An 11,407-nucleotide genomic window follows, 5' to 3' on the forward strand; every position below is an offset into this window, starting at 1 on the left:
ATTAATGCACTACCAGAGCTAGCCATTACTGATCTGACTATTTGTGTGTGATTGTGCCTTAAGTGTTTTCTCAGTATTAGTTATGAGCTGTTCTCCTAAACTTAACTCTTTGTTGGCCTTATCAAAGTGTTCAGTATTCTCTAGTTTGGATTTCAACTACACCACACGTTCATCAACTATGGCAAAATATCAGATCTAGTGTTAGTGGATCTTAATGCTTCATTTATCCACAGCTTGGTCCAGTCACAGTTCAAATCCATTTTACAGAGAACAACAACTAATTTACAAAACTACAAAGTGTCATTGAGTGGTCCCATTCAAATTAAATTTGCTAATGAGTGATCGGATTTGCCATAACCTCCCCCAGTTAAACAAGCATAAAACTGAAACAACTGTTTGAATAAACCTGAGTTTAACAGGGTTATTGTAACAGGGGTATTTTTGCATGTTTCACTGTAAAGGTGGATTAAAAGAGGAACAAAATGGCTTGTAAGGTTTTTTTTCAAATCAAAAACCCAACATTTGACCTAAACAACAGAATGACTGGTTTCACATTTAAAAATTATAGCTGTCTTGAGACCAGGATGTAGCCAAATTAAAAAAAGACACAGCAAAGATCAGTATGCACACATTTAAATGTATGCTTTCAGACTAAGTCACGATTGGTTACTCTTTTATAGCAACTAGGCTTCCCCCTCCACACTGGAACTGGTTTTTGTTTTATGGCTTGAGATCAGGATATAGTCAAATTAGGAAAAGACAGTAAAAGCAGCAAAGATCAGTTTGCAGTACTTTGGAATAATAACTGAAACAGACGACAGATGAAATTATTGATGCTGAGATGAACAAACAAAGAAGAAAAACAGAAAACGAGAGGAGGGCTGGAGACAGAGGACAGTGGGCCAGTAAAACAGAATATATTCTGGTCGTTGCAGGAAATGTGGTCGGCCTGGGCAACGTGTGGAGATTTCCTTACCTCTGCTACAAGAATGGTGGAGGTGAATCATACGAACTGTTTTGAGTAGAGTTGCATTATTCTGGGTTTAGTGAACTGAAATAATGTTAGCATTGATGATTGGTGAGTGAAAATATATAATTTAATTAATTGTCATTGCCATGTTCGTTTGTCCGTATAACTTTTATATGCACATTTTTATATTGATGATCAGATATTAAAGGATATCACTGAACAAATTTGTTATTGCCATGGGAAAATGTAATATCAATACTGTAGGTGCCTTTCTGGTGCCATATGGCCTGTTAGCTGTGGTGTGTGGGATACCTCTGTTCCTACTGGAGACCTCAGTTGGTCAGTACACCCAGGAAGGATTCATCACCTGTTGGAGGAAGTTGTGTCCACTGGCACAAGGTGAGTTGATGTGTGCTGAGCTAAAATGTGCACCCAACATAAAAAAAGTTATATTTTGTACTCGATACTTTAACATCAACTTGAGAAATTAAATAATTTCTTGTCCAAAGCTCAACTAGCTCTGACAATGTGGTTCACAGAAATATTTAAACCATCTCCAGAGACTGAAAATTTAAAAAGGTAAACTATGTTTTTTATTTGTTTTTCTAGGAATTGGATACGGAAATATAATAATTAAACTATATGACTTCAGCTACATTATAATCCAAGCCTGGGCTCTTTTCTACCTGGTGTTCTCATTCAGTTCCCAGCTCCCCTGGGCCAGCTGTGAGAACACCTGGAATACAGGTAAGATTATGGAGTTTACTTTAATGTTTAAATCTTGCAAAAAGTTTCTATAATACCATTACATATGCACTTTTATCCAGGTGTGTTAATGTGTGTAACAGTAATTTCTCACATTTACTATTATCCTTCGTTTGTTAAACCAGCTAACTGTATGGGTCTTTTGGGTTCTCCCTCGACAAATCTGACAAATCAGACAATGTTGACTAACACCACCTCTGCTGCTTCTGAATTCTGGGAGTGAGTTTAAATTAATTTTCTTTTAATGACCAACAATGACATCCAAGTTACTGCATGCCTACAACACATAGTGTCATTAATGTGCCACAACAGCAATCTTCAAAGGACATTATCAGTATGATTCTTGCTCATTTCCAGCATCCTCATACTGTTTAACACCTTTGCCCACATTTTATTATAAAACAGCAAAGGAAACCTTCATCAGAAATGCTAATTCATTATCTTTTTGATGCAATTGTCTGCTTTGAATTGACAATGACACATTGTATAAGTAGAAGAGTCCATAGTGTTTTTCTTTAGTTTTGGAATTGAAGTAGAGCGGCTGAACCTTGTCTGTTAAAAAAATATTTTAAGTAATGGTGCTGTTGTTGACACTAAGGATTATTTCAACCAAAAATCATAATTTTTCTATCAATTAATCTCCCTCTGTAATTTATAATACTTGACAAAACATTTGTACTCCCATTTAATTATTGTTATAGCCATTTCTTCTGTGATGATGCTGATCAGACGAATTTAGAGAAACAATATCACAACTTTCATACAATTGCTTAAACTCCTTGTGAACCGTAATCCAAGTCAGGTATCCACTTGTCTGCTGATAATAATCCAAACAAATACATGTAAATCATTGGCAAAATTAATTTATGCCAGATCAAGTTTCCTACCTTGGCTCGTATGTTGAAGACCTGACTTCAGCTAGGAGCCAGGAGTCTGCTTAATAACAGCAGACCTACTGGAAACTTTTATTTTCATCAATCATTAACAAAATGGGTGATTGAAATAAACAAAAGATTAAGGTTAGCAAAGTCCTTGCTAGCATCAGAGCACTTTTGTTTGTTTATATCACCACGTGAATCATATTAATGCAGCTTTAGGTCTGCTCAACATCCACGCCCCCCCCGCAGTGGCTCTACGCCCCCCAGTTTGAGAACCACTGCCTTAGACATACATAAATGGGCTATAAACATTTTCGACCAGGGATTAAACTGAGTGATATGACTAGACATCACTTTGTAACACTATGCAAAATGTCTATAAATCATAAATCATAATTTCTTGTCTCCTCAGACGGCGGGTGCTGGGCATGTCTGGAGGCATTGAGGAGCTGGGCAGTGTGAGGTGGGAGCTGGCCTTGTGTCTTCTGGCTTGCTGGGTGTTCTGCTACTTCAGTATCTGGAAAGGTGTCAAATCTTCTGGAAAGGTCAGTGGAAATATTTTATTTAAAATGTTACACATAAACCATAAGTATGCATTTTATGTAAGTATTCTATGTCTTGTTTTCATTAATAACATCTATTAATTCTGGTTAATACATATAATTTGTCAAATTTGCTTTTTTTTTTTTTTTTCAAAGGTAGCGTACTTCACTGCCACTTTCCCCTATGTGATGCTCCTAATACTGCTCATCAGGGGTTTGACTCTACCTGGAGCTTGGGAAGGGATCCACTTCTACCTGTATCCAAACTTGAACCGCCTGGCTAACCTTGAGGTGTCTTGTTTATGTTAGCATGTACAGCATATTGACAGTCATTCTAGGTGAGGCTAGAGAAAGACAGTCGAGCAGCGCAACTGGTTAGTAATCTTCTCCATCACAGCCCATATTTGTATTTCCTTTCTTTATCAAATGGAATTAGAAAAACAGAAGTGACTGACAATATTTTGAGATTGTTCCTGTTCATTTGTTGACTTTTGAACAGTTTATACCCATCTTTATAATTAATTAAAAATATTTGAGGATATGAGGAGAAGTTGGAGGAGCCTTCAGGCTAGGCAACAATTGTTTTTGTTCAGGATGAGGAGAGCCCCCTTCGGAAAACGACTTACAAGACAATGTAACCCCACGGTCTTGTTGTCAGTCAAAGCATGGTAAGATGAAATGGCCGCTGGGTAAATCTTCATAGTAACAGATAGGCCTCAATACAGTAGTACTGTAAGTACAAGCAATGCTCTGTATTTCTCATTGTGCTGTATCCTTGTGCTGTTACTTTGTTGTGTAGTGTCTCAAAGAGAGCTAGGCTGGTCGGAGTTTTAGCTCTCAGCAGCTCCAGCCAAGCCAGATTGGTCTCAGGTGAGGGGCCTGACAGAAGAAGCCACTGCACTTTGACCCCCAGGTTAGGGGTTGGCCATAGTGCTAACAACGCCACCGTGTAAAAACCTCTGTTATGGAAACTACAAAAAGCTGCCAATCAAACATCTGGCCTTCAGTAGATTCTCATTCCTCAAGAGAAATCTCAAGAGACTGTATGACCACCCCTGGTAAAAGCCTGCTGAGAGCCAGAGGCTCGAAAGATAATCTATTGAGGCCAAAAACGATCTTGAAGATGCAAGTACGATATGTCTGTAATATACTTTTTGTGATATTATAGGTCTGGATAGAGGCAGGATCTCAAATATGCTTCTCCTACAGCCTGACTTTAGGAAATCTGAATGTTTTGGGCAGCTATAATGAGTACAATAACAACTGTTATAAGTAAGTATGAGCTGCAAACACAATCACTTATGTAAGAATACTTTCCTTGAAAAGTGTGTATGCTGTGGTAACCATTTATTTAAAAAGTAAGACTTAAATGTTACAACCAACAACTGGAATAACAGAATAAATGTTTGTAGTGCACTAAAAAGCCAATATACATACCATGTACATATACACCTATACATATACATTACCATTTTAATTAGGTAACGTACTAATACAAATTTCCTCTCTATGACAAGGACATTTTATATTTCTTTCTGTGGCTTCTAGGGATTGCTTTTGGCTCTGTCTGCTGAACAGTGGAACCAGTTTTGTTGCTGGATTTGTCGTCTTCTCTGTACTTGGATTCATGGCTCAGAAACAGGGTGTTAATGTTGATAATGTGGTTGAGTCAGGTATACTTAAAGATTTGATATGACATGTTGTTGAAATTCCATATTAAGTTCAGATACAAATAACTTTCTCTTTCTTGTTTAACTCCTGTTCACAGGTCCAGGTTTGGCCTTCATTGCTTACCCTCAGGCAACAGCTATGATGCCTTTGCCACAGTTCTGGACTGTCTGCTTCTTCCTGATGCTCCTTTTCCTCAGTGTTGATACCCATGTGAGATGTTTTGTTGCATCACCTATTGATTAATAACCAATACATTGCAGGAACAAAAAAAATGAATCGTTTGCTCATTTTATTTCTTCCCCAGTTTGTGACAGTCGAGTGTTTTATCACCTCAATAAGCGACTTGTTTCCGAAGCTGTTTCGTAAACCTGGAAGACATGAGATACTCGTCCTTTTCATCTGTTCATCCTTCTTCCTCATACATCTGATGTTGGTCACTGAGGTGAATAAAATATTTCCATGAAAGTAAATTCAACAACTATTGTCACAAAATGTTTTAAATTTTCTCACATTAAAATCTTGTCCCTTCCTGCTGTAGGGAGGGATTTACATATTTCAGCTTATTGATTATTATGGCACTACCAGAGCTTGTCATTATTTCATGGCTTTAACTGAGTGTCTGGCTTTGGCCTGGAGTTTTGGTAAGCATAAAAGCATTTATATTGTATCCCTTTTTCATGATATGATCTGAATATTTGTATATATATGTGCTTTAAATGTCTTTATTCAATAATCAATTATGATTATGATTTAAAAACTGTCCCAAGTCAAAAGGTAGGATGAATAGAAATGCTGCTAATTTGAGTGGTTTCTATGATTTCATTAAATAGCTTTGGTCAGACTGGCTGCATTGCTTGAAAGCAACCAAATGTTTTCCTTGGTCACAGTCTTGTTTTAGCTACAACACTCTGCAATACTAATAAAGACTTTTAAACTAGTCTAATATACAGTCTATGAATTTCTATCAGGCGCTGACCGTGTTATTAACATCACTGAGGGCATGACAGGACAGAGACCTTCTGTTTTCTTCAAACTGTGCTGGAAATACGTCATTCCTCTGCTGTCACTGGTGAGTCAGAAAGGGTTTTAACAGAAACAAAATTTAGTTCCATTGTTCTAATAGCAAGACGTTGAAGATTTTACAATCATGCTAGCAGCTCTGTTAGGTTGTAAATGGGCACAGCGGTGCTGGAAGCTAAACACATCATAGTTTAGCATGCTAACATTAGCTAATCATCACTAAACACGAATTATAGCTGAGGATGATAAGGATGTCTGTTGTTTTGCAGGCTTTTGGCTGTTTTTTCAGGCTTTTGGCTGTTTTTGCAGGCTTTTGGCTGTTTTTTCAGCAGTAATATATGACATATTTCTGCAGAATAACTAAGGGTATTTGAAAGGGTCTCTGTACTAATAAATGTTTTAAGATAAACTCTTTATTCTGTTTTTCCCTCTCAAAAGATTTCCTTTATCCTGTACCTGGTTGATTACAAACACCTCAAGATTAACGACTGGTACATTTACCCTGACTGGGCGTACGCACTAGGATGGACCATGACCCTCTCCTCTGTTCTCATGGTGCCACTGTGGGCAGCTGGACAGATGTGTTTGACAGCAGGAACCTTCAGACAGGTGAGTGCTCAAAGAGGACTTTTCTGCAACTCTGGGTGCTTCAAAAAGAGCTTAATGTTTTTTTTTTTTTTAAATCTAATTAATGATCATTTTACAATCTATGGCCACCCACCAGTGGGTGCTCTGAAAGATTACTGAACATTGTGTATCTGCACCTGAATGCAACCACAAGGGGGCACAAGCCAGTGTCTTCTTGTGCCAGTCCCAAGTCTGGATAAGTCTGGGACTTTGAATGTTGGGACTATGACAGGGAAGGCTAGAGAGTTGATTGACATGATGCAGAGAAGGAAGGTGGACATACTGCGTGTCGAGGAGACCAGGTGGAAAGGTAGCAAGGCTAGAAGCTTAGGAGCAGGGTTCAAGTTGTTCTACCATGGGGCTGATAGGAAGAGAAACGGAGCAGGAGTTATCCTGAAAGAGGAGTTTGTGAGGAATGTTCTAGAGGTGAAAAGAGTATCAGACAGGTTGATGAGTTTGAAGCTGGAAATTGAAGGGGTGATGTTCAATGTGGTGAGTGGTTATGCCCCACAGGTAGGATGTGAGTTAGAAGAGAAGGAGAAATTCTGGAGTGAATTAGATGAAGTGATGCAGAGCATCCCCAGAGGTGAGAGAGTGATGATTGGTGCAGATTTCAATGGGCATGTAGGTGAAGGGAACAGAGGTGATGAGAATGTGATGGGCAGGTTTGGTCTTCAGGACAGGAACGCAGCAGGACAGATGGTAGTAGACTTTGCAAAGAGGATGGAAATGGCTCTAGTGAACACTTTCTTCCAGAAGAGGCAGGAACATAAGGTGACATATAAGAGCGGAGGTAGAAGCACTCAGGTGGACTACATCTTGTGTAGACGTTGTAATCTGAAAGAGACCAGTGACTGTAAAGTAGTGGTATGGGAGAGTGTAGCCAGACAACACAGGATGGTAGTGTGTAAAATGACTCTGGTGGTGAGGAAGATGAAGAGGACAAAGGCAGAGCAGAGGACGAAGTGGTGGAAGTTAAAAAAGGAAGAATGTCGTGCAGTTTTCAGGGAGGAGCTGAGACAGACTCTGGGTGGTCAGGAAGTGCTCCCAGGAGGGTACTCGGTGTGTCATCTGGAAAGAGGAAAGCGGACAAGGAGACTTGGTGGTGGAACGAGGAAGTGCAGGAGTTTATACAGAGAAAAAGGTTAGCTAAGAAGAAGTGGGACGCTGAGAGTACTGAAGAGAGTAGACAGGAGTACAGGGAGATGCAGCGTAAGGTGAAGGTAGAGGTGGCAAAGGCCAAACAAAGAGCATATGAGGACTTGTATGCTAGGTTGGACACTAAAGAGGGAGAGGTGGATTTGTACAGGTTGGCCAGACAAAGAGATAGAGATGGGAAGGATGTACAGCAGGTTAGGGTGATTAAAGATAAGGATGGAAATGTATTGACAGGTGCCAGGAGTGTGATGGGAAGATGGAAGGAGTACTTTGAAGAGTTGATGAATGAGGAAAATGAAAGGGAACGAAGAGTAGAAGAGGTGACTGGTGTGGAGCAGGAAGTAGCAAAGATTAGCAAGAGTGAAGTGAGGAGGACGTTGAAGAGGATGAAGAGTGGAAAGGCAGTTGGTCCTGATGACATACCTGTGGAGGTATGGAAGTGTCTAGGAGAGGTGGCAGTAGAGTTTCTGACTAGTTTGTTTAACAAGATCTTGGAGAGTGAGAGGATGCCCGAGGAATGGAGGAGAAGTGTACTGGTGCCAATTTTTAAGAACAAGGGAGATGTGCAGAGCTGTGGCAACTACAGAGGAATAAAGCTGATGAGCCATACAATGAAGTTGTGGGAAAGAGTAGTGGAAGCTAGGCTAAGGGCAGAGGTGAGCAGAAAGAGTACAACAGATGCAGTATTTGCTTTGAGGATGCTGATGGAGAAGTACAGAGAAGGTCATAGGGAGTTACATTGCGTCTTCGTAGATTTAGAGAAAGCATATGACAGGGTGCCGAGAGAGGAGCTGTGGTATTGTATGAGGAAGTCTGGAATGGCAGAGAGTGGTGCAGGACATGTCTGAGAGCTGTAAGACCGTGGTGAGGTGTGCTGTAGGTATGACAGAGGAGTTCAAGGTGCAGGTGGGTCTTCATCAAGGATCGGCTCTGAGCCCCTTCTTGTTTTCTCTGGTGATGGACAGGCTGACAGATGAGGTTAGACAGGAATCTCCATGGACTATGATGTTTGCGGATGACATTGTGATTTGTAGTGAGAGCAGGGGGAGGAAAATCTAGAGAGATGGAAGTCTGCTCTGGAAAACAGAGGAATGAAGCTTAGCCGCAGTAAGACAGAATACATGTGCGTCAATGAGAGGGAACGGTGGAACGGTGAGGTTACAGGGAGCAGAGGTGAAGAAGGTGCAGGACTTTAAGTACTTAGGGTCAACGGTTCAGAGCAATGGAGACTGTGGAAAAGAGGTGAAGAGGCGAGTGCAAGCAGGTTGGAACGAGTGGAGAAAAGTGTCAGGTGCGTTGTGTGATAAAAGAGTATCAGCAAGAATGAAAGGAAAGGTGTTGAGACCAGCGATGTTGTACAGCTTAGAGACAGTGGCACTGAAGAAAAGACAAGAGGCAGAGCTGGAGGTAGCAGAGCTTAAGATGTTGAGGTTCTCTTTGGGAGTGACGAGGACGGACAGGAACAGGAATGAGTACATCAGAGGGACAGCTCATGTTAGACGTTTTGGAGATAAAGTCAGAGAGGCCAGATTGAGGTGGTTTGGACATGTTCAGAGGAGAGACTGTGAATATATTGGTAGAAGGATGCTGAGGTTGGAGCTGCCAGGCAGGAGGTCTAGAGGAAGACCAAAGAGGAGATTTATGGATGTAGTGAGAGAGGACATGAAGTTAATTGATGTGAGTGAAGAGGATGCAGAGGACAAGGTTAGATGGAGGCACGTGATTCGCTGTGGCGACCCCTGAAAGGGAACAGCCGAAAGGAAAAGAAGAAGTGTATCTGCACCTGATGGATCTACTGGGGGCACTTGGCTGGTTTTGGTGTTTAGTTATAATTTTCAAATTGCGTGAAAGTTTGTGTGAAGTACAGATTGGTTTTACACTCTGTATGATGGGATTGAAGCCCATGCATTCATATTTTGTGGTGTGGGTAGTTAGGCATGTTGGACTGCATAATACCTCTTCCAAATCCTTTGGTGTGGTCTGAGGGACATGGCTGTCCTACACTTCCAGGTCTGGGGGCCAAAATGTCCTGAGTGTCATAATTATTAAAGTAACATTTAAACGTACTAATCTTGTTCATGTTCCATGTTCCAGCGTTTGTCCGTCCTTTGTCAGCCTACTGAAGATCCAGCCTGGCAGAGGACAAAAATGGGAGAGGAGGGAACGACTGTTGAACTGCCGACGTCTGCAGTGACAACTTAGTGTGACCTGCAAAGTTACATTAACTAGACACTTTAATCTATCATCAGGTCATTTATAGAATAAGTAAAAACACTGATTTGGGGCATTTCACTGTTCTGTCTGTCAGAAATAGTACATTTCTAACATCTTAGCAGTGGCCTCCCTAAACTGTCACAGTTATCTCAGTTATCATTAAGTATTACTGTGTACTTTGCATGTATCTATTTCCTTATATTTTAAGTTGGTTCAGTCAGTGATCACTCATTAGCTCTCCCACCATTTGATTTGAATGATCAGTCCTAGAGTGTCTTGACTAAATAAGCCAACGTAAATGTGAGAATTATGATGTCTTCAGACAAGTCACATGCTATCATTGCATTACTTTTTCATCTGTTTTTAAAACTGTGAAAATTTTAAGGACTCTATCTGGTGTTGAGCTTTTGCTATTGGTTAAAATTCACAATGTTAAATGTACATTCTGACGCAACTTTGCAAAATGCAGCTTTGACTTCAAAATGACAATTTTTTCACCGAACTCTGTCCAAACTGTAAACTAAACTCATTTTGTTTGTTCATGTGTTCCAGCGTTTGTCTGTCCTTTGTCGTCCTGCTGAAGATCCAGCCTGGCAGAGGAATAAAATGGGAGAGGATAGAACGGCTGTTGAACTGACGTCTGCAGTGATAACTTAGTGTGACCTGCAAAGTCAAATTAACTAGACATTTCGGCTATCATACTGTAAATAAGCTTATTGTAATCAGTGTAGCTAGGAGATTTAAATGGCAAAGCTCAAAATAGTGCTGAAACAACCAAAATTAAACGTAAACAACATTCATTTTGATAATAGATCATTTTAGCCATTTATCAAGCAAAAATGCCAAATGTGACAATTCATTTGTGGCTATTCTGTTTTATTTTAATGGTCCAGTGTGTAGGATTTATTGGCATCTAGCGGTGAAATTGCATTTTGCAACCATTTGAAAACTGCTTGCATCACCCTCCCCTTCTGAGCATGTAGGAGAAACTATGGTGGCCGTGAACCTCGCAAAAACAGCGAAAAAGGCGTCCTATTTAGAGCAAGTGTTTGGTTTGTCTGTTCTGGGCTACTGTAGGAACATGGCAGTGCAACATGGCGACCTCCGTGAAAGGGGACCCGCTCCCTGTGTAAATATAAATGGCTTATTCTAAGGTAATGAAAACACAACAATTCTTATTTTCAGGTGATAATACACTAATACATACTTAACATATATATTATATATAAACATAAATAATATATTCCATTTCTGCCAATAGCTCCTCATAAATGTTACACACTGGACCTTTAAAGTAACCTGTAGGCTAACTGTTGGCTAAACAAAACAGTTCAAGAGGTCATCTTGAGGTGTTTCTTAGCATTTTTTGACATCTTAAGTAAATAGAAAATCTGATATAAATAATAATAAAAAAAGATAATGAAAATAATCATTGGCTGCATGCCTAGCTCTAATATGATTATGATGAGGCTATACCTTCTGTTTAAGTCTGGGTCTTTAACTTTACATTTTCAAGTATGGGTTGAATCTACCCACTGAATTATTTATACAGAGGTAACATA

At 40.0% G+C, this 11,407-nt stretch overlaps 1 protein-coding gene across 4 annotated transcripts; it reads left to right on the forward strand.

The window, feature by feature from the left end:
* The first annotated feature begins 622 nt into the window (after positions 1 to 622).
* Positions 623 to 11,009, forward strand: LOC122886778 (sodium- and chloride-dependent betaine transporter-like). Of its 4 annotated transcripts, none has more exons than XM_044219369.1 (15): positions 623 to 998; positions 1,235 to 1,369; positions 1,580 to 1,717; positions 1,861 to 1,954; positions 3,026 to 3,158; positions 3,312 to 3,446; positions 4,324 to 4,427; positions 4,704 to 4,828; positions 4,924 to 5,036; positions 5,131 to 5,268; positions 5,365 to 5,467; positions 5,795 to 5,895; positions 6,285 to 6,455; positions 9,726 to 9,832; positions 10,398 to 11,009. In XM_044219369.1, the coding sequence occupies exons 1-15, from the start codon at positions 842 to 844 to the stop codon at positions 10,480 to 10,482; spliced, it is 1,839 nt and encodes a 612-aa protein (XP_044075304.1). In that variant the 5' UTR covers positions 623 to 841; the 3' UTR covers positions 10,483 to 11,009. The 4 variants fall into 4 exon arrangements, with proteins under 4 accessions (XP_044075304.1, XP_044075305.1, XP_044075306.1 ...); XM_044219370.1 differs by having other exon boundaries at positions 624 to 998; positions 9,726 to 9,880; XM_044219371.1 differs by having other exon boundaries at positions 624 to 998; positions 9,726 to 9,846; positions 10,398 to 10,500.
* The last annotated feature ends 398 nt before the right edge of the window (positions 11,010 to 11,407 follow it).

This window comes from Siniperca chuatsi, linkage group LG13 (genome assembly GCF_020085105.1).
Source record: "Siniperca chuatsi isolate FFG_IHB_CAS linkage group LG13, ASM2008510v1, whole genome shotgun sequence".
Lineage (NCBI taxonomy): Eukaryota > Metazoa > Chordata > Actinopteri > Centrarchiformes > Sinipercidae > Siniperca > Siniperca chuatsi.

Bases quoted from the DNA above. Each gene is read 5' to 3' on its own strand.
- LOC122886778 (XM_044219369.1), top strand. From the start codon at position 842: ATGAACAAACAAAGAAGAAAAACAGAAAACGAGAGGAGGGCTGGAGAC. The intron at 1,370-1,579 runs GTGAGTTGATGT...TTGTTTTTCTAG, and splicing joins GTTGTGTCCACTGGCACAAG to GAATTGGATACGGAAATATA. The intron at 6,456-9,725 runs GTGAGTGCTCAA...TCCATGTTCCAG, and splicing joins CAGCAGGAACCTTCAGACAG to CGTTTGTCCGTCCTTTGTCA.